Below are 24,844 nucleotides of genomic sequence, written 5' to 3'. Positions count from 1 at the left end.
ATTATGACAAAAATAAGTGAAAACTAGTAGCTGACTGAAAAGAAAAAAAAGAAGACATTTCTAAGTACTTAATTTGTTTTTAAACTTTAGCAATGAAAGTCGGCAGCAGTGCTTTTCTGTACAAATCTGTTTAGTCTTACAGAACATAAGCAAATAATAATTAAATATTGATTATATTTACGGTAGTAGAAGTCCAGTTTATATATAGCAATCTTTTGAATATCCTTTTGTTGGACATTACATTGATTCAACCCTGAATCTTAGAAAACTTTGCAACATGTAGTCCAGTTCATACAGCAATTTGCAGAATATCATTTTTACCTTTGTTACGAAGTTCATCAGGAGAGATTTTCTAAAATAAATTTGTCTGGCATCAGTCAGTCCATTAACTTTTCCTTTAAAAATCTATTTTTGATTGAATTCTTCACAAACTATTGAAGAGTATTTTGGAAATATTTGATTAAATTGAAATACAGTGTATTTTTAAAAGAAATGTAACATTGAAAATTTATTAAACGTCTGTCTTCTCCTAGAGATGTGATTGGATAATTCTGAAACTTAGAATAAGTATTCTCAGGGGAAGTCTTCAAAAACTAATAGTAAGATATTTAGAATTGTTATTAAACATTTTTTTATATTTAATAGAAATTTGAATGTCTATCTTTTTTTTTTAATAGCTTTAAAACTTGTACTATATGATTCTCTGGGACAGTCTTTACTAACGAAAAGAGAGAGATCTTGAATTTTTTTAATTTGATTAAATGTTTTAAGTTTAAATAAGAATTTAACATTCTTAAACTTATCACATGGATATTGTAATGTGGTCTTTACAAATTACTGAATTATCTACTGAGGGCTAGCTTTGGGTCAGCTGAACATTTTGCCAAATTATGCTTTAAACTTCAAACATTGCAGAAACCCAGTTATTTTGTAACAAAATATCAATTATTACTTGAAATTATTTTGCCAAATTGAAATAAAATTTGCCAATTGGTTTTGAAATTCACAACTGGCGAATTTGGCAAGTGCTAGCCCTGCTACTACCGACAAAATTGAAAATTAAATAGTGGAGCTCTATAGGTTGATAAGCATCTTGTTTTGTTTGTTTTAATATTACTTATCCAGACCTTTAGCATTGTATTGATTGCACATTCAATTTTTACTTCCATTGTATATATTTTTGTACAGCTGAAACGATTTCCAGTCATGGCTGCTTTTGTTATTCATCACTTTCATGTCATTTATTTATGGACAAAGATATCCGATGCGGCACCTAACTTGCATACACCATATTGAATCATTTTCACAACTGTATGCATGTATATGTAAAATAGGTTTCATTTGAAAGCAGGTGCTGTCAATGTTGATTAAGTGTATTTGCTACTGAATAAAGTAAAATGCAGACAGTCGTTAGAAGTTCAGACTAGAAATTAGAAAATTATGCTTGTTATTTTTATCAGTCCATCACCGAAACCAGTATACAGTGATTCCTGTCAAAACCAGCCAAGTTTCATTGTCCCAAATTTTCTAAATTGTGAATCACGACCCTCTAAATACCGGATCCCGTCTTAAATCGGATCTTAGGACCACAGCTAGATCGGGTTTAGATAGGTTTCACTCAATTTTTAACTTCTTTTGATTAGTAACTAAACCTTGAGTTAATGAAGTGCCTGGTTTGTTCTGTATTCATCCCAACAGCTACAGAAGCCACCCCCCATCCCCAACGTATCACCTTATAATAATGCAGGATTTTGTTTAATGGTATATCTAATTAATTTCACTGAAACAACTCGTGAAATCACAATACTATTACATCCACCATGAAGTGGACCAACTATGTGTTTCAGTTTAATGTATGTTTTAATAACATGTCAGTTATTTTGTGACAACAGTCTGGGGTAGATACTAAATATTTGTATTGTACTTGGTGGACTGGTAGACTAGAAAGGGTACTAATCCTCATAGAAAATATTTAAACTAACCCCATGGAGCCATGTGACCGTCAACATTTCTGGCTCATCCAGACACAGATCTGCATCATTTAAGTTGACATGGTTAGTGTTAGTTTCTACCCCTGACTGCAGATTTAGTTGTATTGAATTAACATTATTTTCATGAATGTACAAAGCAGGTTCGCACTCATCTATGTTTTTCTCTCATTAAAATTTAGGTAACAAAACTTCAATTTTTGTTTTAGCATAGAAGCTCACATGTATAAGCATGTTGGTTAAATTACAGTGCCTTGCAATTATTTAATATCTTGTAATAAGCTGTTTTGTTATTAATACGTATTTATTTCTGGCTATATTAAATTAAGGGATAGTTTATGATAAGATGATAGTTGAGGGATAGAATGAGCATAAAAATTGGACATTCAGGGCTAGGTTGGAGGCAGTAATGTAAAGTTGATCAAATATCCATTGTAGTAGCAACATTATTGTGTAGTTTATAGGATGCATGCAGACCTTACCGTGAAAAACAATTGAGGTGAGTGATTAATTGCTTCCCTCATTTATATTATGGAAAGCCATTTAAGACATTAGCATGTTGATGTAAAGTCACATGCTACGGGGAGCTAAAAATCACGCACCTTGAAGTAAGACTCATATAATGGGGAGTGATAGTTCCCCTTTATTGGCAATGTCTGGGGAATGAGGTAACCAAACTGAATAATCTTTGAACTCTTGTGAAAATGTTGACAAAATGTGTCAGATGTGTATCATTTGGGCTATGTGATGCAATGTAAAGCTATTTGGTATACATGTAAAAAGTTTTAATATTTTGGTTGTTAATTGACATGTCATTTGTTGTTGCAAATAGTGTCAAATATAGTTATACTAAAGTGACACTTCCACTGGTTGATATATGTGGGAAACAAATGGATGTTTAAAAAGCAGCAGAATAGGAAATGCCCCAGTGGGTCTACTTGCAGGTACCGAGGTGTTCGGTCTTGTAACCCATCATACCTCCGATACATGTTGAGCTATATTCCACAGACCTGGCTCTTGTCATTTTATGCATTCTGATCACCCATGTGGTTAGGTTACTTAACTTACTATCATGTCCATTTTGTAGCTTGTGGCACATCTATGTTTCTTGATATTCTGATACTCTCTAAACGTCCACAAGTTCATAAAATACATATTTTGAAAATCCATGAGCATGAAACATTTCACCACAAATGTATGTAGAATTTTGTCACCATTATTAATTAAAAATAACCACTTGAGAGTAAACTGAATATTTTAATGTAATTAATATTTTCATAACAAAGTTCTTTATTATTATTACGTGCTGTTTCAAGTTGGTGCTCTTACACAAGTGCTGGTAGTAGCTATATATTTTGTGACAAATATCTTGTATGTAAGGCTATATTTATCGTTGTTTACATTGTCAAAAACCTATAAGATGTTATGGATGCTCTATATTTGTATATTTGTCATTTGCTTTGTTAAGAAGACTACTCAAAAGTGCTTCAGGTGTTTGTGTATATTCATTCACCCACCTGTGGAATTGTTTGGTGGGTTTTTAAATAATAAATCATATATTCATTCCACCAAATGTTTTATTTTATTCTTTGAGTTTGCTTTTTCTCTATTAGATATTAGATTTGAATCTTCTAGAGCATACATAAATTTGCACAACTTTTTAGTTTTAATTTAATTTTTGACTTTTTTTTATTTAATATTGACCAATTAATTTGGTGGGTTTTTTTTGTTTCACATCCAATAGCCGGTCTTTTTAAAGTTTTAGCAATCCTTGTGCCTATAGAGAAAACTATAATTTTTGTTAACACTAATGTAGCGTGAAGGCACATGGCATACCATTAATTTAATTAGGTTGTGGATGCGACAACACACTGCCCCCACTTTTAGGACGACAGTACGAAAAGGCTCAAAATAATCAAATGTGGCTTTTGGGTAGCAATGGGAAATAGAACACTGAAATGTGATTTCAATACAAGGCTTTTAAAAGACAAGTTTCCATTTTAAAGGTACTATCTCAAAGTTGTATTAATTATTATAAAACTTTTTTTATGGTTTTATGATGGACGGGAAAAAATACATTATTTTTGTTCTAGGAGATATCGGCCTAGTTGATATAGACAACATGGTTATCATCTAGTGTGTGTCATTGTTATTGGTTTTTTCATGGTTTCGGTCTAGGCAAAATTATGGGGAAATCAGTAATTAAAGGTAGGAGAGTAATTTATCATATCATAGTTGTTAATGTGGTTCGGGTTTTAAATACTTTTGATTTACTTTTAATTTGCCGACAGAAAAAGACACATTTTGTTGAAAAATCTTTAGTGGAACTGAACTGGGCATCAAGAATCTAGTAGTGCTAAATGCAAATTTTTAGTGTTTAAACACCTTACAATTTTGATAATCTCCCCTCCCCCAAGTTTTCTATACAAAGATTATGTGTGGATATAAAAAAAATGTAACAGGTTTTCTTGGATGACTACAAATTAGAATGACCAAATGTTTGACATCCAATAGCCGACATAGCCCAGTGGTAAAGCACTCGCTTGATGCAGTCAGTCTGGGATCGATCCCGTTGGTGGGCCCCATCGGGCCATTTCTTGTCCCAGCTACTGCACGACGACTGGTATATCAAAGGCTGTGGTATGTGCTATCATGTCTGTGGAATTGTTTCCAGGAATGTGCCAAAAATATTTAGGTAGAATCAGTTTTTTAATTACATTTTTACTATTTTTCACCTATATATTAGGTTTTTTTTAAATCCTCCCCACCCCCTTCCAAAAAAAAGGTATCAACCCTTTTGTTTAGGTAGGGCCAGGTTCCAGGAAACAACTTTTGTTTATGCCATAGAATTGTTTGAAAAACAACAACCCTTTGTAACTGTAAAGATTTTTATTATAATATTTTAAGTCTTTGTACAAATGAAAACCAATTCGATAACCTATCATGGCACAGTAGCCATCGTCAATGAAATGTTGGGAATTAATCTACATAAACCCTTTTTGTTTGGCACCAAGGATCTTTTTTCTTCTTCTTTATTTGTTGAATGAAAAGTGTCCCTTATCCCAGTTTAAAAATAAAATTGTTACATATATTAATCCTTACATGTCATAAATATTCAAAAGCAAAAGGAATGTTCCATCACTGTTGTGACAATCAAGTCTTCAGATGTTTTTGATCCTATTTTTATCAAGACTTCTTCAATCACTATTAATTTTCCTTGGAGCACCTTCCAACATCTAGAAATACATGTACTTCCAATTCAGATGATCCCTCTCTGTTTTAATTGTTTTCTGGATTGACCTTGACACCTCTTCTGATCTGACCCCATCCTATCAATCTGTAAACAAGTAACAGGTATTTTAGCATACAAGTAACAGGTATTTAAGCATATGTAAATGTGTAAACGAAATATGTCTGCTTCGGTTAGAATGCTACAGCAATATTAGCCTGGAAAATATCTTTAGTTATGACTCTCCCACATAATTCATACAACTGTTCTAAGGTACATGTCTGGTTCACCAACTCAAAACATCATATCACAGTTATAAGGTACAATTCCGATTAATTAATTCAAACACCATATCATAATTATTTTCATACTACATGGTCACACCTACCATCTAGAGTTCATATCACAGGATCTGTCCTAAAACAATTCATCCATCTGCTAATTGATTTCAACAATAAGTGTCACTGCACTCGAGCATAGAAAGCCAACATGGTAAACAAAACTGCACTAACCTCCAATGTTTCTCGACCCGTCGACTTAAAGCAATTTTCTCTCCTATTTCTGTACACACTGGGTTGGTGAGACCAACTTTAGCCAAATCAGCCCTGACAGCAAGCACTCTGCCTCCAGTGGACAAAGAACCAATATTCACCATCAATATCTCATTCTTCGTTAGCTTTTGCACCTGAAATAAAATCAGACAACTGTTAATAAAAAAATTCTTAAAATCACCAAAACAAAGGCATAACTCTTGGTGTAAAAACTGTATTTAATTGATAAAATTTAGTAAATAATAAAAACTTCCTAGTTTAAGCAAAAAATCTTGTTTTCATTTGATAGTGTCGGAAAATCTCAGTATTATAGTACTGCAAAACTTTAACTAACTAATAAATCATGATTAATGAACTAACAGCTCGGATATAAAAGATCAAATGCTGGTTTCAGAATTTACCAAATCACAACATTCAGGGAATTAAGGAATTGAGGAACATTTTGTTCAGTATCACATCACAAATAATTTTTTCTCAGAGACAGTAAAAAAATTTAAAGGGTGTAATTCACAACAAAATATTCTGTTAGGGACACACATAAACACATTGCTACCTGAAATTGTCCAACTGAGAACTTTCATAAAGTTAATTTTTGTATTTAACGGTTCACCTTTGCCCCTTTCTTACCTACTTCATAACAAAATATAACCAACATAAATACACTGCTACAGTAAACTGTCTTTGAAAACTTTTGACAATTTTAATTTTTGTATTTAACTGTTCACCTTTGCCCCTTTCTTATCTCCTTCCATTTTGACTCCGAGAAGCCGACGTAGCAAGAAGAAAGATATTTCCAGCTCTGTGTAGATATCTGGTAAAGCACCAATGGTTCCAATCACCTGGCCCACCATCCTGTCTGCACGGCACAATGTCGGGTCAATCTTTGTGCCAACACCTGAAACAGTTACATACATGGGAGTGGCTTTATTGTAACCAGGATGACTGGGGGGTGTGTGTGTGTGTGTGTGTGAAGCTGTAGGTTTTTTCCCTAAGATCTGTGCATATAGTGATCCTGTTTCGCCCTCCTATTCATGAGATGAAGTTACTATTTTTATAACAATATGGTTTGTTTTATGCATTGATTTACGACTGATTTAATAGTTTTACCATTTTCATAATTAGATATATATAATAAACATCTTTCTACACAGCTGGAAACCCTTTGTTAATGAATATTCATTAAAAAAAAAAAATCCAACAAAGGCTTATGAACATGCTAATTAGCTTAAAGGCTCATTAAACATGCCAATTCACATAAGTTTTCATATTGCCCGTCCTATTCTATCACAGGGCTAATTCTGGGTGTGAGGAAAATGTCACCAAATTATCTAGTAAAAAATTTTTTTTAACAAAATTGCAATAATTACATGAAATTATTTCACCAAATTAAAATAAAATTGGCTACTTGTATTTAAACTTCACAACTGGCAGTTCTGGAGAGTTCCAGAGTTAGCTTTGATTCACTATGAAGCTTACACCGATAGTCAGACTTAGTTAATCTCACCAATTAATCCACCAGGCACTGCATACTGAAGATCATTCTGTTCGGCAAAGAGTGAAACAATCCGAGAGAGAATCGGCCGACAGGTCAACTTGCCATCCTGATCGCGTGAAACAATACCAGGTCGCACTTCTATTTTCTGACCTACCTGAAAAATGACAACATAGATGTTTTTAAAAAAAAAGTACATCTGTCAGCTTTGACATTAATTATGTTCCATTAAGTTACAGATATTTACAGATCTGGTTAGTTTTTAAATAATGTTCCCTCTTTAATATTACTCATATATAAATAAAGCAATCCAGGTAAACATCTATTTCAATTAAGTAACTTCCATTATTTGAGTTTTATATATAAAAACAAATTCCAGATTAATATAATGAAACAGGAAAACAGGAACAAAGTTAAATAATAAAAATGTTATAAAATGTCAAGTGTACCTAATTGGACAGGAGTAATTTTTTCTTCTTAGAGGGAAACATTTTTATAATCTTTAGTGAATTATGTTTTACATGTTCTAGGAACATTTTATTCAGTATCACATCGCGATTTGCTCTGCAAGTTTCAGAGATCGATACAAATTTTAAAACATTAACCAGTAATTGCTAATCAATTTTCAATCAAGATTTTGAGAACAAACCGTTCCCTGGTGCTATATTTGACAAATGATCCAGTTTACCTTGAGTACACCTCTGAGTATACTGCCGCCTGCAACACCACCCTTCAGGTCATCAACCTCACACCCTGGTTTATTCACATCAAACGATCGAATTACTGCAAAAAACAAACCACTCTATTAGATAATCTTTTTTTTTTTTAATTATACTAATTTTAAATAATTAGTTTTGTTCAAAAATCCATTTAGATGGCCTTCAAATGTGCAACTTTGGATTGATTTGGAACTTTTGTGACAAAGAGAGCTAAATACAAAAATGTAGAACTAATGCTGTTGCCATTTCAAGAAAGTACCTGCCTTCTTATTTGGTGAAGGTGAGGCCAACATTAATTCAATACAACATATACTCAATTAACAGGTTTCTTGCTGTCAGAATACATTCTGTGCAAAATACCACATTATTGAGAAAAAACATGCAACTCCTGCTTTACAATACAGTCCTTTTCCTGAATCGGTGTATATTAAGATGCTATACAAAATAAAGAAGAAGAAAAAAAATAGTTAAAATTTGTTTTGTTTAAAGACACCACTAGAACAAGATGCTATACAAAGTAATAAATGGGAATTAGTGGTTTCATACTTAAAGAAAATAAGCAAAAACCACAATACCAAATTACCAATTAGCCTGGGCTCCGACAGAAAGTCGCGGATGGGTACTGGAATCTGTTTGACGACGTACTCGCACACCACATCAATGTTGTATTTCAGCTGGGCTGATACTGGAATCACTGGAGCTCCCTCAGCTACAGTACCTGGACAAAAGATTTTAAAATAAAAATCTATGTGTTTTAAAAGTTGCTCTTTTGTAGTACAACATTTTTAATTTCACTTTAAAGTAAAATACAAATTTTCTGAGTAGTTGCAAAGGAACATCAAATCAAATATTTAATTTTTAATGTAATTTCTAAAGCCTAGGGTATGTCGAGATCGAGAAGTTCTATGGCATAATTTTCACCAATAATTATTAGGTATATCACCAACTACTAATGTCTCGAGCTTGTTGGCTTGGTCCTCTTAACATCAACAATATGAAGATTTGGGGGGGGGGGGGGGGGGGGGGGTTTTAGATATGCAAAAGGAAATTTCAAATATAAATACTTCATATTTTCATCTTGTAAATTTTTTTGTTTTCAAAATACTGTAACAGTAATAAATCTACAAGCAATTTACATAACTTAAATTAGTTATTAAAAGCAAAATGTCCAGTAAATAGAAAAGGTCTTTAATAATTTACCTTTGACAAAAGCTAATATCTGTTCATACTGTTCCTTTGCCTGCGTTTCCTTGACAAGATCTATTTTGTTTTGTAAAATGAGGATGTGTTTGAGCTTCATGATCTCGACGGCAGCCAGATGTTCTGATGTCTGTGGTTGTGGACATGATTCATTTCCAGCTGAAACACAGAATGCTTACTAATCACAGTACAAGGTTTAAGCTGCCATTTGCTACATCGACATAGGCAAACTTTGATTGGAATTTGGGAAATATACTTTATCATCATATCACCAAAAAACACATGTATACATATAATATGAATTTATGATCCTACCTTTTTGTTCAAGAAATTCAAGTACGGTACCCAACAAAATGTGTTTTGTTTTGTTTTTAGCAAAACATCAAGTGGCGGGGATGGGTAACAAAACCATGAAAATTTAAGCCCTCAAAAATAAAGGATTTCACAATAAATTTGTTTGGCAAACTAAAACTTGAATTTGGCTCCAGAATTTTGTTTACTAAATTTGCCAAATTGCTAAAACAAAATTGGGTTCAGCTGAAATACCATCTGCATAGCTAAATACTGAAGTTAATCTTTAGTACTACACATCCTACCCCAAGATTATATGGCAGACAATTATTTTGTGATGTTGTGTATACTCATTTCTTCATAAAATATAAATGTACACAAGTCAAAGTGTTTTAGCAAAACGGTCTAATAAAAGAAACACATTGCAAGATAATTAAAAAATTCCCGCATTTATACAATTTACTCTATTTAGATTGGAATGAATGAATGAATGAATGAATGTTTAACGACACCCCAGCACGAAAAATACATCGGCTATTGGGTGTCAAACTATGGTAATGCAAACAAATAAAGTGATGATCAACATCAATATAAAAATTCAAGGTTTAAACAAAAACAGTGTAAAGAACTGTGCAAAAATACAAATACAAATACAAATATCACAGAATTTTACGGACACCGAATCTTACTCTAAACTTCAATTTATGCTGTATTGGCCATTCTCAAAGAGAATGTTACACCCCTGCACCACGGTGAGGTTACAGCACGCGCAGGGGCTATTTAGATTGGATGATGTCACTTAAAAAATGAATGTTATCCTTTGATAAACCTCAAAAGATGATGTCATTACATAAAACATGTCATGGAAAGGAGGCTAAAATCTTATTTTGGTGTATTTTTAACTGAATAGAAGTATTGTTTGTAATTATAAAATTGTTTGTTGGGGGGGGGGGGGGGGGGGGGGGGGGGGGTATTTAGTAATGTGTACCATCACAAAATTAGTTATTTTATTCAATTTATGACTGTTATACATCTATAAATTCACAAAACATGACAAACAATTCTTAAGTAAGTTTACATTTAATATTTAAATATTACTTATGGTTGGCTTCCATTTCACACAGAGGAAGTGACATCATCATGGATGATTGATCAAACAAAGTAGGGAAGAAATTTTTTTTGCTGTAAATTATTTCAAATTTTAACAATCGGTTTTCAGTCACAAATTTATGTTTGTGTGAAACTAAGGTTAAGTTTTGTGAAAAATCACCTAACTCACCAATCAGTAACAAAGCTGCATCCATGACAGCAGCACCGTTCAACATGGTAGCCATAAGAATGTCGTGACCAGGACAATCAACAAAGGACACATGTCTGTAACAAACACAAAGAGCCAAATACATAAATATATGAAAACAAATTTACATTTAGAATTGGGACTTCAAAATTAGGAAAAATAAGCATTCTGAGAATACTGGTAAAGCAATATGTTCCCTGGGGGAAATGTGGCCAACTATTGGCTAAATTTCCCTCTCTGTTAGATCAAAAGCAGGTCTAGCTCTGGCACTCGCCAAATGCAATTTTTAAAAAGAAGTGGTGAATTTTAATTTGGCGCAGTCATTTTAAGTAATAATTGACACTTTGTAAGAACCTAACTGGGTGTCTGCAATTTTTAAAGTTTAATAGATAATTTGATGATATATTCTAGTGTTTTCCCTAGCTTGTTTTAGCATGGTGCAGCACCATGCCTCGATAGTCTAGCACCATCTTGCCTTAATCAGCACCATTGTGCCCTGAGATTAAACAACCCTTTTTCACTAATTAATTCTAAAATTGCCTTTATAAAACACCCAAAACGGTATTATTAATTAATAAAATATGCCCTTTATATCTTTTGCCATTCATTTATTAAAGCAAGCACATAAATTACATTAATGTTATTTCAATTAATTTTTGTGTATTTTTAATGAAAAACAAGTGCCCCGAAAATGGTAAAAATGCCTCAAAAGTGTTTGGTGTATCATGCCTTGCCAAATTTTTAGGGAAATCACTATATTGTGTTTGCCCAGAGCTAGCTCTGTTCAAGGGACACAACTCTGTCACAAAATAGACAAATTCCCATTAAGTCAAACTGTGAAAAAACAAAGTCCGGGAAAACTATATGTTGGGGAATGATGTTAAATACGGGAACCTAGCAACACCGGTAATAAAACCCTGTGAACACAATGAACTGACCTACCTGAGAAGAGTAAATTTGCCTGTGCAGCCAAGTCTGTCACAGGGAAAGACATCTTGGGTAGCGCTACCACACGATCTGTAACATCCAGGCCGTGGACAGGCATCGTTATTACATTTGTAGATCTAAAATTTAATAACAGAGTTCAAAGTGACACTGGTAAAAAACATATTTATAAAATTTACAGTATCTAGCACTATAATCATGAATTTTAGAAAAACACTTTTAGTCTTTGATAACAAGTCTAAATGTATTAAGACAATGTCTCTAAACAGCTTATATTTTAAAACATGGAAATATGCTTATTTGTAAAAAAATCATAGGTATGATTCTGTGCATATACCGTATTTGACCGGAAATTAGCACATGTCTTTGAATAAGCTCCCCTCCATTTTGATAGCATTTAAGAAATTAGGCCCTCATTCGTAAATAAGCCCACCCCCAACTTCGTCACCTTATAAATAACATGAAACTGCAAGTTTGCTCAAAGCTCATTTAAAAGGTCATACCTCCTGCAGATAATTAAACACAAATGTAACACAATATTTTACCACCAGTGAGATTTAGCAGTCTAACAGTAACAGTGAATAACATTGTTTCCAATTGCATGCCTGCAGTATTTCTTTGAAGTACACAAGCCCAAGTCTGAACCAAAACCAATGTCTATTTTTACCACCACACTGGGTCCGCAGTTAATGCTAATTAGGCAAATACCTTATTCTGATTGGCTAAGAACAATGACCTAGATTGACAATTCTTTGTAGTGTAAGCTGGCTGCCTGTGTCACAAACGTGTGTATATGCTATTGAGTTTGTTAATTGCTGTTGTTTTGAGTCTTCTCAGCATTAAATTTTGGATCTAAATAAACAGAACTGGTAAGTATATGTAACATGGAAGGTGTGTTTCTGATAATTAGATACTAGTAAAAAAAAACAATTTAATTAATAAACTATTATTTTTATTTATTAATAACAAATGGAACACTAATTAATAGGTGCTACTGAACGTTTTTTGTTTTCTTCCTAGTTCATTTAATTATTATTTATTTATTTTATTTTATTTTTTTCTCAACAAAACTGGCCCCTTGTCTGGGAATAAGCCCACCCCATGCTAAGCTCACAATGAGTTGTCTTGGCCCCCTGGGCTTATTTCCGGTCAAATACGGTATATAACTTAAGTTAAGGGAAAAAAAGAGAAGGGAAAAACAAAACCCATGTCCAAAAAGGAAACTAAGTAAGCATAATTTTTCTGTCGAATTGCATGGATTGCAAATAATGACCTTTCTTTTTGGATCAAATGTATTTTTACCACCTTGCAAGCTTTATATTCTGCAACTAAAAAGAAATGAATATTTGGAAGCTAATTTTAATACAAAATAAGTGATTATTATTTATAAGTGTGGTGTATTATAAGTAGCTTCATCTCAGCACAAATAACTTGAACAAACCTCTGCCAGTATTGCTATATTAGCAACAAGATGTGCCAGGTTTTATTGATTACTTAGCAACTGTACTTCTCAACTGACTTTCAGTTTGTTTTGCATGCAGTCACACTGTGTCATTTGGATTTTAAATACCCGGTATTTTGTATCCATACACAAATATGTTAAGAAATGTACATAACTTGTGTTTGAAATAACTCACCTTGGCATTTGCATAGCCCAATTTAATTGTAATATTTCTTTCAAGTTCATTCTTAAATCTGACAGTCTGAAAAATAAATTGATAACCATGATTATAAATAATATGTACACTTCTAAAAGTTAAACAAGAGATAAAAACCAAAATTTGATTATTGTGAAATATATTATCAACCGTTGTTCATTAGAATGTAAGTTTGAAAAACTACATTAAGACTTTAACATATTCCTTATAAACAAAGAATCCCATGATAAATACTGTAAAGTAGGGAGATTTTACTTTTCAGTTGGTAATTAAAAGGTGTTAACATTTGGTAAGGAACTCATACTCAACATTATTTAACAATATTATACTTTAGAATAAATGTACACAATGTATTACCTGCACTCCAGATATAGCTTTTACTACTGTTGACTTCCCATGAGCCACATGGCCGATTGTTCCTTAGAAAATATAAATAGAATAGATATCCATACATAGGAATCTGAATCACAATCTAATTCAAGGGTTGCTGGTTAATTCATACCATGGTCATTTCACACCTAATTTGATCGTTTAGTCCCAATCATTCACACCATCATATAAAGTCATTTCATACCATAATACATCAAATAATAATATCCAGTAATACCCTAGTTAACTGACAGGGTAACTGCCATAGGGGACGAACAATAACATTTTGAGTACCCTAAAATCCTGGAAATTAATGGATATATTTTTGTTAATTTTTAGATGGATGATAGTAAGAGATTTGCTGTTTATAATTTGATTTCGTACATTCATGTCACATTAGTCTGTGCAGCACAAAAGTCTGAGCATGTTAATTATGTTACATTATGTCTTGAAACAAGTGTTGGGGTATGTTTGTATTTAATTTATAAAACAATTGTTAAAACAACACATCTTGATTGTGATAATATAGTTTGGTTTACATTATGGTAAAATGTTAAACACAATTTGCATGCAATTTTCCCCATGTATTGTATCAGACTGACTGGAATATGTTGTGTAGTACCGTTATTAGTGTATAAATATTCGGAACGATTACTCACCTATATTTATTGTGGCCTGTCGACTTATTACATCAGCTGTTAAGGGTGTCAACTTCTTTACATCCTGAATAACATAATCATAATAACAAATTTATCAAGTGTCAATGTGAATCATAATGTTTTGTTTTTTTAAATGTTTAGTCAGCAAAAAAAATAAAATATATATATATATATATATATATAGAGAGAGAGAGAGAGAGAGAGAGAGAGGTTATTACCAGTGTTTTTCGGTATCGTCAATATCATATATTACAGGCATCGAATTTTACCACGGCAACGACGGCAAGTGCCTTCGTTGCCCTCCTTACTTGCCGTTGTGCCCCGAAAATCGAACGTTATCGACGGCAAGGAAAATGCCTTTGTGCCCTTCCTGGTTTGCAACCGTGCCCTTCCCAGATCTACATATGATCATTTATTGTTTCACTGACAATTTCGAATAAAAAGTGTTAAAACACCCGTATTTCATTATGTTTTAAAATTTATTTACGTTACAACTCGCGTTATCAACAATCAAGGAGGCTACGTTGCAAGAGACTGCATCATGGACGCAGCTATATTGTGATCACGTGAACACTTCGTGGGACAAGGTCGGTATATCTTTATGTTAATTACGCACTGCCTTTATACTATAGTTTTCTTGTATTAATTTGATTGGTAACTGTTCGACATACTACCCAAAGAAACTAACTCAAATGGATGTGTAATTACCATTTGAAAATTTAGCGTATTATATCAAAATGAAAAAGGAAATTATACCCCAATATAGGTCACACAACCACCGATTCACACAGACACACTCGCACGCACGTGCTCATGTCATGATTTCCCTAGTATTAGTTAACAGAAATGCCACGGAAAGGAAGACTAAAAAAAAGGAAAGAACAGGAGCTTAGCTCGGCAGCAGCAAAGTGCGTCAAGCTGTCCAAATTCTTCGGGTATGAGTATTTCTACTAAACTTAGTTATATTAGCTATTGAACTGCAGTTTTCTTTTCCAACATCAATAACTTGGCACCAGTCCAGTTGTCTCAACTGTCTTCTTGTCCTGAGAATTTCTAACAAATTGATCGTCAAGTAGGCCTGCTATATATCTATATGTAACGATAACATACATACAAACATACATACATACATGTACATTTTATTAAAATTTGACGGCACAGGTACCATTTGTTTGATAATTTTCGTGTTCACTCATGACATTATTAAAGGCAGTCAGTACAACCGTTACAAGACGAAAACAGAGATGAACTCCCGAAATTTTTCTCCTTGTAGCACCTGCACCAATCATCAATTTGTCCGTTCAATGCCATTGCCAAGAATGAAATCGAAAATGATCAAACTAAAGGTCTAGAGTCAGATTTAAGAAACGTTATATATTTTACATGTAATACTGACGACCATTCGGCGATTTTAGTCAAAGTACTTAACAATCCATAATGAGCCTTTGATCGTCGGACATTTCCAAACTGACTAAGCGCCATGACCGAACATAAATTATATAGAATCGCGCTTTGAAGGTCACACAGTTTAATATTAACGGTAATTTTGTGCGACACAAATGTTTTGACGAAAATGCAGTTTTTGTTTTGAAGCGGTTCGATATTGGGTAGGAAAAATGCTATTTTTTAAGTGTTCAAACAGTCATTGATTCGACATGCGCGTTTTAACGGTACCTGCACAGAACACAGATACAGTCGCTAAAATGTCATCGCGTTTGCTATTAATAGACACAAGCGAGAAGCCGTAAGCGCCCGACTTATTCCGAATGGGTCTGGCTAACCGCCAGATTGGACGGTTGCCAACATGTTCTACAATTATTTATTTTCACAGCTGCTCCTTAGTACAATTTTGTGCAGTAAACGTATATGTAATTAAACAATAAATTAATTAAATATTTAACAATATGAAAATCAAAATTATTAAAGTGTTAAATTAATAGAATTTTTGTAGTTTTCACCATATAATGTAAATGTTATTTGAATCAGTAGCGTAACCGAGTCTTTATTTGGGGGGGGCAGACCTTTGTCCGGGGGGCCAATGTTGTATTTATTGTGTACAATCAAATGTGAAATGGGGGGGGGGGGCGATGTTTTGAAGGGGGGCACCGCCCCCCCCCCCCCCAGGCCCCCCGTAGTTACGCCACTGATTTGAATTAAATCTTTGTCTAAACTCTTTACTCACATGCTATCAAACTATATTACGCCCACTCGTCATCTTAAATATATAGAACTTTATCACTTAGATATGAAAAAAAGAAACAACAAACTTTGTATCTAATTTTGCTTCATTAAGATAGCTTGCTGCTTTTTTTTTTCATTTAACATTAACAAATTAAAAGAAATTAATTTATTTGGCAATACCGTACTTACAAGTGTTTTTGTTATTCATCCCATTCCTGGTCACGAGTACATTGTTATTTATTAAAGCCACACATTGATTAATATATTATAGGGCATTTTGACAGGCAGTCAAATGTTTGCAGGCTTGTTAAAAAATATATGTTCCTGGATGGGAAGGTGTGATTGATTTCATTATAGTTTTACCATCCAATACTTAACAAGCAAGTTGTCATGCATTTGCCATTCTACTCTTCCTTCAGTTGCATGAATCTTGTAACAACTGACATGGATATATTATAATTGTCTAATTTAATTGAATTTTTAATTTTATTCAGCTCCAAGCCCGAGTCATCAGGAAATGATGCTGATGCTGATTCAGTACCTTCCTTGGAACCTCTGCCTGAGTCTACTACTGTTGTGTCTTCCAATGTGGACCAGGGTCCAAGTACTAGTAAAGCTGGAAATCCCGAAGAAAGTGTAGTTAACATCACTAAAGCACCGAAGTACAAGTGTAAGGTGACAACAATACTTTCCTGGAAAACGGACTGGGATTGGATAGGATTCCAGGAAAAAGACGGGTATGTTACACTGGTATGGTGCGAAGTTTGTAAGGCCTACTATAGTGAAGGTGGAAAAAGCAGTTTACACCAAGGACAGTCACAATTATGCGAATTGGAAGCATATATAAAGGGGACTGCGAATGTGAAAAAAGATACTGCCCGGACCCACAATGCTAGCAAGCTGCATCGAGATGCGATTAAGGCGACCAAGGCCACCAAAGAGATGCCTGTTATTTACAGGCACCTTAAAAAAATGGACAAAGAGACATTTACAAGAATGTGTCACCTTTTTGATTGGGCATACACAGTCGCACACTCAGAACTTTGTTTTACAAACTTTCCAGTCTTAATTAGTGTAGAAAAAAAACATGGAGTCAACCTTGGTAACACTTATGCCAATGACAAGGCATGCCGAACCTTTGTTGATGAAATTGGTGAAACGATGGCAGACGACTTGAAGCATCTGTTTTCCACGGAACCCTTCTACTGTTCAATCCTGTTTGATGGCAGCACTGACAAGAGCCTCTCGGAAAAAGAAGTAATTAGTGTTAAGTTGCTTGAGGACGGACTGCCTAGGTTCAAACTTCTTGGGTAAGTAAGTGTTTACTTCTTGTGATAACGTGACTTTTTATGACATATATGGCTTAGACTAGTCACCCTAGCTACATAAATAATTGCACCATTAATAAATAAAGTTCTCCTTTATTCTTCTAGAATTACAGAACCTGGTCAATGTACTGCTGAGGGCATATACAATGCAATTACTGCAAAGACTCGAGAAATGCAGCTTGACATCAAGACATGCTGTGTTGCAACAGCAGCTGATGGAGCTTCAGTTAATTTTGGGAAAGAATCTGGTGTACTGGTTCGACTGAAGAAAACAATGCCATGGCTTATAATGATACACTGCATTGCACATCGTCTTGAGTTGGCCCTGAAAGATTCATTCAAGGGTTCATTTTATGAACTTGAGGTGAATTATATTCTTGACTTTTTAAGATCATGGTATGTGCTGTCATGTCTGGAAAATGCACACAATACATGTAATTTCAAGTAATAGGGAAGCATTGTTTAGTAAGACGTCACCTGTAAAAACAATATGGTTAGATTAATGTAAGGTTCAAATAACTATTAAAGGCAAGCTTACAAATGTACATTAAACTGACTAAATATCGTATTGTCATACAAAGCTAAACGCAATTCACTGCACCATGTTGAAATGCTGCATCCTATTTACATTGAGTGGTTTCTGGTAGAATATAATATTGTACCACGCTTTGGTGTCAGTCCCATTGATTTTACCCGTGGTGTATCCCATAGTTAGGCCCGGGCCCCCCTAAATTTTGCGACAGTTATAATTATATTATATTTTTTAAAACGTCCTACCTATGTGGCAGCAGCGGGTTTCCTCTAAAAATTTGTCAAAATGACGTCCAATAGCCGCTGATAAGATAACAATCAATGTGCTCTAGTAGCGTCGTTAAATAAAACAAACTTTACTTTTTATATCATTGGCCCCCCCCCCCCCCCCCCCCCCCTAAATGGATTTTCTGGATCCGCCACTGAAATCTCTCGGAAAAGGATGATGTAACTACAACTTAACTATACCAAGTGTACCAAAACATAATTATGTACTAAATATACCTGGTTTAACTAAATCAATTATTGTTGACATATGCTAGTTGGCCAAACATAAGAAATGGATTATGCACAATGTTATTTTTGTCAATGAGATGACTTGAAATATATAAAAAAATTCCTTGGTATATATCTTCTTTTCATCTTCATTATATTTTATTTGAGTATTGCTAATAATCTGAAAATAGGATCATCATGTTAGTATTCTGAAAAATTTTACTGTTTGTAAAAAATGGTTTCATTTGTTTTTTGAGAAATACTTATTATGTTTCTTTTTGCCTTCTATTTTTCAGATAGATAATCTGATGATGCATCTATATTATATGTACCGGCGATCTGTCAAGAAATGGCACGAGCTTCAGAGAACAGCTGAGACATTTGGTGAACATGTAGTGAAACCATCACGATCTCAGGGCACCAGATGGATAGATCATCGCAGAAAGGCATTAACAGCCCTGATCCAGGATTACCGCTGCATTGTAACACAACTCCAAGAGCAAGGATCCGAATTGCGAAAAGACATCCCAGCAGGAGACCGTGCAAAAATGAGAGGATATTCCAAACTCATGACCTCACACCGCTTCGTACTATACTTAGCTTCCTACCAGGATCTTGTGGAAGACCTGGCAGAATTGTCGCTCTCACTCCAAGATGACAATCTTCCAATTTCTGGTGTACGAGCAAACATTGATCTTGCGCAGGCTAACCTCATTTCAATGGTCAATAATCCAGGGAGAAATCTACGTAGAGTCCTACTTGAGACCACAGCTGCTGAAAATGATGGCGTTGTAAGATTTAAAGGTATCGAGTTGGTGACATCTCCTTCTGAAGTGGACACGTTCAACAGAAAGTCGAAAGAGATAATAGAAAGGATCACCATTTGCATCTCTAGCAGATTCCGAAATTTTGTTGATGACCCAGTGCTTTCAGCAGCTGATATTTTAGACCCAACAAACTACCCAACAGATCATCAAGCTCTTGCTGTTTATGGACAAAAGGAAATTACAACCCTCACAGATCATTTCAATGCACTTCTAGTGAAAAAGGGCTGCCAGGTAGATGAGATAGAACGGGAGTGGGCCAAGCTGAAATATGATATATCTCGAAATCACAGACAGGAGGCATTCTATCCGTTATGGCAAAAGATGCTTACCCAGAAGGAGGACCGGTACAGCAACGTACTCCACCTTGTACGAATTCTACTGGTCTGCCCTATTGCCACTGCGCATGTCGAGCGTCAGTTCTCATACATAAAGAGAATTCTGGGAGACTGGCGTCTCAACCTGGGCCTGAGTACCATCCAGCATTTACTCCGAATATGTTCTGAGGGACCCGAGCCTGAAAATTTCCAGCCAGCGCCTGCAGTCAATCGATGGAGGTCTTCCTGTGTTAAATCCAGGAGGCCTGAAATCATGCCTTATGGCCCGAGAAAGAAGGCAAAATCCATTGCTGCTACTCCTACAGATTATGAGCAAGTGGACAGTGATACTGACACAGACTAGAGTAGACAAACATCAGAGTGAGAAACTCTTTGCACATATCCGAGTTAGGATATTTTTGTTTTATTATGGTTCATGAATATGTACCGTATACTGAACTTATTTTCATTGTCATACATAAATGTAGTCTAGTCACCTTGTAACACATGGTTTCTCGGCTAGGGGAATAGCCAAACCATCTATGCATAGCCTAGTTTCAGTCAATGAAGAGAAACTATCTTCTAGTCAGCTTGACAAAAACGGCAAAAGTACACTAAGTTCAGTTCAGCATTGGATAGTGACCACATTATCAGTCTATTCGCAACTTACTTGTACAATACACAATTCATTATATGACTATGGTACTCTTCGGAGTGTGATTCAGATGGAAAATGAGGATTATTCACTGAAGTTAATGTGCAGTTATCCAGTGAAGTGATTGGTGCTATTTAATGTTCATTATCTTCAAAAAGTAGTAACATTGAGGTATCCAACGTGACATTTTCATAGTATTGATCTTTCTTTCTCGTTCTTGATCATAATGGCATAGACTGTCATTCTCAGGTCATTTCTTTGTGAGAATTATTTGGTATGATAGAATTGACAAGTTGTATAGTATTTTTTTAACAATATTATTTCAAATGTGTGTTATTGTTTGCTATACAGGTTGGTATAAAGTTTAAACACAGGACCACTGTCTATTACATTTAGAAGATTAAAAGTTTCTATTTTACAATAATTATTTGAATTATTATCCAAGTAGTAGTTAGTATGCGGATATGCTTATGAATGTATCAGTCATAGAGTAATAATCAAGTGACTCACCCATTCCCTTATGGAATAGTCCTAGGCCTTCAGTAGTAACATTACAGTTTGTAATAATATGGGATAATTTTATAGAAAATAAGTTGCCTTCGTGCCTCTTTTATGAAGGAAAACTTTGCCTTGGTGCCCCTCCAACTTGCCTTGGTGCCCCAATTTTTGTTCTTGACACGAAGGCAACATTTGCCGTGCCCTCAAAAAGTTAAAATTCGATGCCTGATATTAGGAATAAAACTTGCATTATGTGAGCCTCTTACCGAAATACACGAGGGTAATAATCTCTTTATCATATAAGCTCAAGCTTAATACAACGTGTTTTTGTAAACTGTAGATATTCAGATGATGTAAGAATATGTGGCGCGGTGTATTTTGGAATGGAAATGACATCAAACTCAAATGATGTCATTTTGGATGTCCTTACATCAAAATAAAGTTATGCCAAAAGTTTTTCTGAACGCTGGAAGGCTTTCAGTGTCAAATTGCCATTAGAATGTTTTTAATTGATGACTATGAATTCATACGTCAATCATGGAGTGTCACCCAAGTACGTTTGCTTAAATGTCAATAAACCTAGTGCCGAGACCTCGACTAATTTAGGCGACAGCGGGTTTCCTCTCAAAATCTGTGTGGTCCTTAACCATATGTCTGACGCCATATAACCGTAAATAAAATGTGTTGAGTGCGTCGTTAAATAAAACATTTCTTTCTTTCTTTCGACTAATTTACATCTAATTTGCAAAGTTATCAAATTCTTAAAGTATGTGATCTGAAAAATATCACATACTTTGATTGCACTGAAAATGTAAGATATTATATGATAAATAATTAGTCACTAATTTAACAACATATTTTAAAATGTACAGATACTGTCTCATAATTAATAAATTCATTCAAGCTCCGTTACACTAGCAACTGGACAGTTGTAGAAGTCGTGACAGCAGAAAGTTGGCAATTTGAACCTAACCTAACTAATAGATGACATGCATTTAATATCTTCAAAACATCTTGGTTGATTTCAAAATTAAATTGAACACAGTAAAAAATTATTTCTTCAAATTGATCATACATTTCGTGTTAACAGAAAGTTGCAAAACAAATGCTGGTCAATTTTCCCCAACAGTTGGTCAACTTGCCCCAAACAGTTTAGTCAACTAGCCCCCAAAAAGTTACCAACTCGTCCGTTTTGGTCAGTTCACCCCAATGTCTGGTCAACTCGCTCCGATTTCAATATTACTGATCAAAAATAATGTCCATGATATCATTAAAAATGGACGATTACAACTTTGGTGTCATTTTTTTTATTAACATTATAGTAAAACTTTGCTATTACGATCACTTGTGTGTCTTATTATGTTCAAAGTAAATTTAAATTATGCTGGGTAGGTCCTAATATTGGATAAAGAATAATCTATCATTAATAATGATGATGCACAGTGTGCTAGTGTATCTTATAATTATTCTTCTAGTTTTGTCTTGACTATTGGCATTTAAGTTATTACAATCAAGTGTTAAGCCTCCTTTAACTGGCCATAGGATTTCAAACTTCATGGGAAACGTTTATTCGGTTCCATGCCTTGTGATCATGGGAACCCATCAAAAACAATTTATATTATTTTTGTTGAACTAAATATAATAATCATGATTTTACCAACATGGTACCTGGAAAACGATTATTACAGTAAAATCCAAAGGCCTACTTTAAAGTTTAAAGAAGGACAGTTGTGAACAAGTAGGCATAGTGGTTTTTTCACTCTCCTTTTGTTTTAAAGTTCTGTCAAATGTCATGGGTAAAACATCTTATCAGTAAACATTGCACATGTCATCCATGCAGTCTGTGCCGATCTGGTTAGGCCTACAGCAGATGAAAATAGCTAGTTTAATATATAAATTTGCCATTGATCCTGTTATTACTGTAACAATTTACATCTTAAACTTCCAGTGAATGTTCTGGTGTGAAATATATTGCAGTTGAAGTTCCATCAAATCTAATTTATTCATTTAAATTTACTTTGAATATAATAAAGTAAAACTGGGGCGAGTTGATTTTGGGGCGAGTTAACCTGCTCCCACAAAAAGCACTTCCTCTTAATAGGTTAGTTCACTCAAGAATACTGTTGCATGCAATTTGCAATCATAGCAACCATCTAAACAGGTCCCTCACCAAAACAGTGCAATCATGGAATGGACGATTCACAATACATTTTCACCCACAAGTGACAAGACGGGTGTGTGTGTGTGGGGGGGGGGGGGGGGGTAGGGCACAAATTCGCACCACACACTCCACAGCGGTTCCTGCGAGCCTGATTTATGTTCTTCTGTTATTTAGCATTAGGAAACGTTCAAGATGAGATGGTCATGTCATGCGATTCATCTCACCATCTTGAAGTTGATGATGCTCAAGGCGAGACTGCTGCTTTAATCTAATCGGGTCACAAGTATAGAAATATTCACTACCTGAATCAAACACTAAAATAGAAATCAACCGTATAACGACTAAATCGTTGATATTGTTCACTTACAAGTGTTGTGAGATCTTGTTTTGACAAGTGGGGTTGCCTGCTTCCACTTTTCTGCTCTTCCTCGCCAGCCATGCTTATTTATTTCTGATGCAAGTCGGTATATCCCACAATTATTTTTAAACTTCCGGTCAATAACAAGTATTACTTACTAAACGTTATTAAAATTATTGAAATACACCGGCCTCAGTTGTGTAGGGATTAAGCCATCGATCATAAGACTGGTAGGTACTGGGTTCACATCCTGATACCGGCTCCATGTCGGCCTTGGTGATGTCGTCGTTAAGCCATCAGACATAAGGCTGGTAGGTACCGGCTCACACCCAGCGCGAGTAACCCAGTAGCTAAGATATGTTGAAATGAAATGATAGCGGCTTCAACCCACATTTCTTTCTATCTAACCACTAACCCGTCACTCTTCAGATAGTTGAGGTGTGTGCCCAGGAAGCGTATTTGAATCACGAAAATAAGTATAAATAAATATATCCACATATAGAATCTGACAATCGTAACGCTCTATTTAGAATGTAAATACGCTAAGACAAAAACTATATTAAACATAAAAACCACTGAAGTCAACTCACAGTCAAATCTATCAATAACCGGGTTTTGAACTAGCTACATTGATATTTGTTTTTATTTGGAGTGTTCGGTTATTGTTGTGGTTGTTGTTGTTGTTTTAGTTTGTTTTTGGTTGTTTGGCGTTGTTGTTGTTGTTTGTTTGTTGTTGTTGTGTTGTTGTTGTTTTTTGGGGGGTAACAACTTCCAAAATAATAATTACCCTCTATATCGAACATGTTTTAGCATACATGTAGTGCTATAGGTTAGGTCAGTACTAGGAATTCACGCCGATTCATTGAAATAAATTAATTAAGATCCAAGCACGTTGTCTTGGGTACACATCTCAACTATCTGGACTTTGTCCAGGACAGTGGAGTCCTGGGAGAATGGCATCATCCTACAGGCGATGCAGGAAGGATGAAGTAGTCTTGTGCCGTGCCCGCATCGGCCATACATATTTGACGCATTCACTTATTTTAAAGAAGGAACCCCCCCCCCCCCCCCCCCCCCAGTGTAAACATTGTCAGTGTA

General features: G+C 34.7%; 2 protein-coding genes across 2 annotated transcripts; one reads left to right on the top strand and one right to left on the bottom strand.

The window, feature by feature from the left end:
• Positions 1 to 4,862: 4,862 nt before the first annotated feature.
• On the bottom strand, positions 4,863 to 23,866 carry LOC121371760 (eukaryotic translation initiation factor 2 subunit 3, Y-linked-like). The gene is made up of 13 exons (XM_041497891.1): positions 23,756 to 23,866; positions 14,399 to 14,462; positions 13,728 to 13,789; positions 13,350 to 13,415; positions 11,710 to 11,831; positions 10,750 to 10,844; positions 9,180 to 9,338; positions 8,563 to 8,697; positions 7,949 to 8,043; positions 7,273 to 7,417; positions 6,494 to 6,663; positions 5,730 to 5,902; positions 4,863 to 5,325 (listed from the first exon to the last, which is right to left on the bottom strand). Exons 1-13 carry the CDS (start codon positions 23,825 to 23,827, stop codon positions 5,268 to 5,270), a joined length of 1,416 nt encoding a protein of 471 aa, XP_041353825.1. The 5' UTR covers positions 23,828 to 23,866; the 3' UTR covers positions 4,863 to 5,267.
• Positions 16,522 to 21,447, top strand: LOC121371759 (zinc finger protein 862-like). The gene is made up of 3 exons (XM_041497890.1): positions 16,522 to 17,889; positions 18,013 to 18,271; positions 19,230 to 21,447. Exons 1-3 carry the CDS (start codon positions 17,522 to 17,524, stop codon positions 20,436 to 20,438), a joined length of 1,836 nt encoding a protein of 611 aa, XP_041353824.1. The 5' UTR covers positions 16,522 to 17,521; the 3' UTR covers positions 20,439 to 21,447.
• Positions 23,867 to 24,844: the final 978 nt, after the last annotated feature.

Source organism: Gigantopelta aegis, chromosome 4 (assembly GCF_016097555.1).
Source record: "Gigantopelta aegis isolate Gae_Host chromosome 4, Gae_host_genome, whole genome shotgun sequence".
In the NCBI taxonomy this organism is placed as follows: Eukaryota; Metazoa; Mollusca; class Gastropoda; order Neomphalida; family Peltospiridae; genus Gigantopelta; species Gigantopelta aegis.
The sequence above is the reverse complement of the archived record's forward strand: the minus strand, read 5'-3'. Positions and strand labels throughout refer to the sequence as shown.